Here is a 6,000-nt window from a genome sequence, read left to right as displayed (position 1 = left end):
CCCCCATATCTTCACCATATTAGTGCCCTCAGCACTTCAGCCTCAGGTTTGAAATGCGCCTGCTCAGTGCCTGGGTCCTGTATCTTCACACTTACAGGGTCGAGTTAAATCGCACCTTGTTTATGTCAGTTCTGAAACTTCATTTCCTAGGGGATGCTGAATAGTTTCTTCATGCATAGAGTGGCCAGGCATGTCCTGGCTCTCCATCGATAATACACTTGGAGATTTACATAGTCTCCGAAGAACTGGATTTGTTACAGAGATTATTTTCAAAATTGTTGCGTTTTGTTAATGATAGAGAGAGCTTGGAGAGTGTCATAAAAGAAAAATTCTATTAGAGTTGAGAAAACTAGTAATTAGTCGTTACAATTTTACAAACACACACACACACACACACACACACACACACACGTATACTTTGTTCTTTTCTAACTCTGAACTTGGAAACATTAATTCAGAGATACCTGTTATATATTTGCTGTAGTCGTTAAGGTTAAAAGAACTAATGGATTGTTGACAATGGGGCTGGGAGACACTGTCTTGATAAACTGTAAGAGTTTGTTTGAACACCATCTGTTTTCCTTTTCTTTCCTAAGAGTGTTGCTCTTGCTTTCTGGATTGTCCCAGAGTCTAAGGCATTTTTAGGGCTCCAGTTAATGCGCTAAAGAGGCTGTCCATTGGAGGGCTCCTAAAGAGGCTGTCCATTGGAGGGCTCCTAAAGAGGCTGTCCATTGGAGGGCTCCTCGTCGTTGATTGGGAAAAAGAATCTGCATAGATTTAAATGTAAGTTAAATTTACATTTCTATAAAAATTTATTGTAAGTGAAAGAACTTTTTGCATGTCTCAGTTCCTTTTAAAGTGTCTTCTAAAAAATCACCACAGTGTTGCCTGACTGCCATAGTCACGTATAATCTATAACACTCAGTTCTTTAGAAAGAGTGAAGGAAAGAGATGGTTCACACCCTGCAGGTACGATTTTGGAAGCAGAGATCACACTTAATAATTAAATAGAGGCAGCCCGTCCCCTGAAGCTTTTCTGGATTAGATAAAGCATTTGCACATTCCCATTGTTTATACTTATTCTCAGAACACTAGGTAACTAAAGTGCCAGGCACACATGCTTGTGCATTTGACACCAAAGCACTTTGCATCAATTAGAAATAGAAAAAAGAAATCACAGAAAAATCTGTACATCGTATTTTGTTTCACCAACACCTAATTCTCTCTCTCTCTCTCTCTCTCTCTCTCTCTGTGTGTGTGTGTGTGACTGTGTGTGTGTGTGTGTAGACAGACAGGGGGAGAGAGGGGGAAAAAGAGAGAGGGAAGGGGAGGGAAGGGGAGGGAAGGGGAGGGAAGGGGAGGGGAGGGCAAGAGAGGAGAGGAGACAGAACCTTAGAAGAGACAGAGACTCACAGGAAAGTGGTTTTCTACAACACCTGGATATTATAACAAATACCTTGTAATGACACCTTAGTATTTTGAAACCAAGAGTACAGATAATAGTATTGTATAGGTAATATAATTTTAAACACAGATAATACTCTGTGAAGAAAAAGAATTGTAAATGTTTAAGCATCACTATATTAGAATATCTTAAGGAGTCATCCACTCTGAGATAGAATTACCTCAATGTGGTATGTCTGTCTCCAAACTCAGGCTGATACCAGTGGTCAGAATGTAACTTAAATTTTCCGGCTGACATTGTCATGACAGTGTGATTTTCCAAGGTGCTGAGCTCTTGACTAAAACTCCACATGGAGCAAAGTATGCAAACTTTTGTTTCATTTATATGGTATTTCCAAGCCTGAAGTATCCAGTGCACACTAAACTGTGAAAACTGGTTTGTTACTTTCATAAAGTGGAGGAAAATTCTAGACTGCCGTGTTGCTTATCTGAAGTTTTCCAAATACCAAAGTTTTTCAGCAGAGTTCTTCCTACTGGGCATAAGAAGAAGATTTGTATCCTTGGCACTAACCACTAAATGCCAATAATGTCTCTCTTGGTCATTTTGTAGCAACAAATAGGCATGTCTACAATGTTGCTCTCCTGCCCCCCAGCAGGAAATGGTCCTCTGGAGAGAGCTGCTGAACTCCTACTATTGGATTCCAAATTTTAATATGGTATAGAAAGTAAAATATCCACTATTGTGTCAAACTTTGTGTTTCAAAGCCTTTTAAGGACAATCTAATATTCTGGAGGGAAGGTTTTAACAGCCAATGGCTTTACAAAATATAGATGATCTATAACTAATATTATTTTTAAAATAAGTTGTGACTTTGTTCTTATTGAATGTTTCAGATAAAGTCATATTTTTACATACTAATTTCTGTTTAGCTAAAGTAAAATATATTTTATTTGGATTTGTTTTAAATTTCTTGCTATACTGTTTTGATAACCTGTTTAAAAAAAAGACTAAAAAGTCTCTGCCCTGTCCCCACATCTGCCGCATTTACTCTTAAGAAAACAATGTTTCTGTTTTGCACACGATCTACAAACAGGATATATGGGACTCTCTCAGATACCCTGAATAAGCACAATATATTGTATTAACTCTCATCAAAAATTAAAATATTTAATTTTCAACAATTCACAGTCACAGTTTGATCCTATTTTTTATTAACCCCAGAGGAATGTGAGGGACTTAAGGCACTTACTTGGAAGAGGGCTTTTCCTCCATCACTGCACCCGTTCAGAAGCTATGACTTTGAGAAAGCCAAAACAAAAAAATTAGTTTAATTGCCTAATTCTAAATGATGTGTAGCTCAGATGAAATGTGCACTTCTCACTAAACCCCCAACCTCTTTTAGGCTGGGAAGCAACACTCTCAATCTCTGGTTCTGTTTTTCCATTCTTGAAGTTCTCTTTCTGTCCAGCTGTTCTTTTTCTTAGACCCTTGGAAATTAAAAAGGCATTATTAACTTTAGGGCAGCCTGATATTGGAAACTCCTTCAATACGAGTTAGTTTTATGTAGTTATGCTTAGCTGTTTTATTGCATTGAAGAAAGTTTAGATTGTTAAAAATGTAGACTGTAGGTTGCATAGTACTAGTGTAAAATCTTGAGGACAAAGAATGTTTGTATGAGAATGTGGAAGCCTCTAACTCCTTCTGTTTTGTTGTAGTTTGTGTTCTGTGGTTGGCTTGGAGTATTAACAGACCCATGGGTGTGGCGTTGACCAGATCGGCACAGTGGACAGCTGCAGGGTATGAAACTGGAACCCTGGAGATCACCCCACTGAACGAGTCAATATTGAATGAAATTAATAAGTTTGTGGAGTCTTTCATTTATAAATATCCCCAAGAGGCAAAATTCATTTTTGTAGAACCACTTGAGTGGAAAACAAATTTGGAGCCCTCAGCATTTGAATCAGGTTATATTATCAGGTAAGTTACTTAGTTGCTTCTAGAATTTAATGACAACTTTGTATAGAGTTTCACTGACTGGTAGAGGAGTCAGGCCTAATAATAATTCCCTAAACTGGATATTGCAGAGTGGACATACAAAGGAAACTTAAGAGTATTTCAGGTGGCAAACATGGGAGTTGTCTACTTTTTAATGTAAATGTCATTCCTTTTGATAGAGGATGCATTTTCCAGATCTCAACTTCCAATGTCCACCCCCTTTTCCTGCTTGCCTTTCCACTCATCTATATGACCTTCTGGATATTAATAGTTCCTAGTTTTGATATAGCTAAATTATTATAGTATTTAACCATATCATTCCCTAGAAAGACAAGAGGAGGGTGGAGGATTTTGCTCAGTGAAAGAGAAACTAGAACCCCGGGCTGGGGCCATGTCAGAGCTGCACCTACTGCTCGCCACCCATGATCCTTAAGGGAGGAAATTCTTAGCAATCTGCTCAAAAATGCAATTTACAAAGATTCGACCACTAGCTTAAAGGGTAGGGTAACAGTTCATCTCTTTTGAATATGTGTGTGAACATGTGTGTGTGCATATGCATACTTATGTGTGTGGACTTATAATAGCCATGGTTAGAAATACACATATGTTTCACTGTGTGCTGTAATGTGTGTGTTTACTTGAGCGTTCACCCTCACTTAATTATGTAGCTTGGTCACTCTCTTTCTTGTTACTTGTCCCTTTTTGATATTTCTTTTTCTCCCTTAAAAACTGATCTCATAAAAAGCAATTTCCCAGTTCTCTGAAGCTTCCTGCAGATAGCTTTCTTCTTTCCCTTGGGATTGTTTGGACAATAAAGTCAAGATTTCATTTTCACAATTGCAAATCCATTCCTAAACTGCACTGGAGAGCCTTTTCTTAATTTTTTAATTTTTAATGGTGTGGTGCATATTCCAAGACTCACTATCTGCCCTACTGTTGCTCATTTATAGATGCCCAATTTTTGGTTGCTTCTACTTAAGTTCATTTTTTTTTAAGTTTGGAAGATGAACTCAGCTGCAAAATCTATTAGAAACACATTAACTACTTTGTACAGAGATGGTTTTAGAGCAGATGACAGAAAAGTTGTCATCATACCTGGCCTCTGCACTACTTCTGTGTGCCAAGTCCAAACATGACCACATCTGTCTTCTTAGTGTTGGGATGCAATATACTCCTCAAATGTGTCACTGTTTTTCTTTCTTTTGAACAAATTCTTTTGACTTAGTTCCCATATGTAGACTTTGCCTGCGGTCTTCCTGCTTGCTGTCCCCTCCTAAGTGGGAGGCTTGGACATTTTGATACCATGTGAATCTTGAAAACAGTGGCCCCTTGATTACTTTACTTCTGTAAAATTTGTTACGAAACTTTTGCTGTCCATTGTTTTTGTTTCTGACCTTTACTGAAGAAACCTTTGATGTTGGATGAGAGAGGTTCAGTAGTATCACTTACTGGGAATTAAACCATGCTTGTGTGGCTCTGATGAAAACCAGATGGGTACTGATTGCCTATAAAAAGGCAAAATTTACAGATAAGATTCTGCTCATAGCAGAAAATACTAAATGCTTTGTGTATAACTCCAACTCTTGCTTCTCACGACAAATTAAGGACTGGTCAATAACCTAGAGTCACTTTCCTGTGACTGTAAGAAAATACCTGAGACAATCAACTGAAAGGAGGAAAAACTTTGACACTTCTTTCTGCCTCACCCCCTTTTTGGGAACCATGATGAGGTAAAAGAATTATGTGGTGGAAGAGTGCCTCATGGTACCTGGAAAAAGATGAAAGAGTTGGAAGACACAAAGTCCCAATGTCTTCCTCAAGGTCACACCTCTGGCATCTTAGTTTTCTTTCTTGTTGCTGTGAGAAAACACCTTGACAAGAGAAACGTAAGAGAAAAATGGTTTGTCTGACTCACAGTTGTAGGTAATAGTCCATTATGGAAGAAGAGTCAGACTAGCAGGGGGGAGCTAATCACATCACATGCAAGGTCAGAGAGCAGAGAGGGATAAATAGATTCATGCTGCTGCTCAGCTTCTGTCATAGTTAGCAGTGTCAACTTGATGCAAACCCAGACGTATCTGGGAAGAGAGAATGTCTAGTGAGTGATTGCCTCCATCAGATGTACTTGAGGACATGTCTGTGGCAGATTTTCTTAATTGCTAGTTGATGTAGTAGGGCCCAGCCTGGGAAAGTGGGGTTGGATTACATAAAAAGGGTACCTGAAAACTCCAGGAGAACCAAGTCAGTAAGCGGTGTTTCTGTATTGTTTCTGCTTCATTCCTTTCTTTTAGGCTTTCTTTTAGGCCTGTAAACCAAATAAAACCTTTCTTCCCAGGTTGGCTCTGGTCAGTGTTTTACCACAGCAACAAAAAGCAAACCAGAACAGAGACTGGTGCCAGGAAAATGGGGTGATCTGTGATGGACCTGGCCATTTGGCTCTTATTCTTTGGACTCTTGTGGGAAGAAGGTGAAGGATTTTGGAACTTGAAGCTGGAAATGCCAAGAGTGTTCAGCGCTTACTGAGCTGTTGTAGGAGATTGGAACATGAGAATATCAAGAAGACACTGGGACTTTGTGTCTTCCAACTCCAACAGAGGATG

At 38.9% G+C, this 6,000-nt stretch overlaps 1 protein-coding gene across 1 annotated transcript in view; it reads left to right on the top strand.

Annotated features, from left to right (window-relative positions):
• The first annotated feature begins 661 nt into the window (after positions 1-661).
• Positions 662-6,000, top strand: part of Odad2 (outer dynein arm docking complex subunit 2) — a 151,969-nt gene continuing 146,630 nt past the window's right edge. The window contains exons 1-2 of the mRNA XM_041641543.1: positions 662-783; positions 3,121-3,382. Of these exons, the coding sequence (XP_041497477.1) occupies positions 3,159-3,382 (224 nt within the window). The 5' untranslated portion in view covers positions 662-783; positions 3,121-3,158. The remainder of the gene's footprint in view (positions 784-3,120; positions 3,383-6,000) is intronic.

The sequence above is a fragment of the Microtus oregoni genome, unplaced genomic scaffold (genome assembly GCF_018167655.1).
Source record: "Microtus oregoni isolate MIOR12 unplaced genomic scaffold, Mior012 000070F_ref0000104, whole genome shotgun sequence".
Taxonomy (NCBI): domain Eukaryota; kingdom Metazoa; phylum Chordata; class Mammalia; order Rodentia; family Cricetidae; genus Microtus; species Microtus oregoni.
Note: the sequence above shows the minus strand (reverse complement) of the source record. Positions and strands in the feature narration are given on the sequence as shown.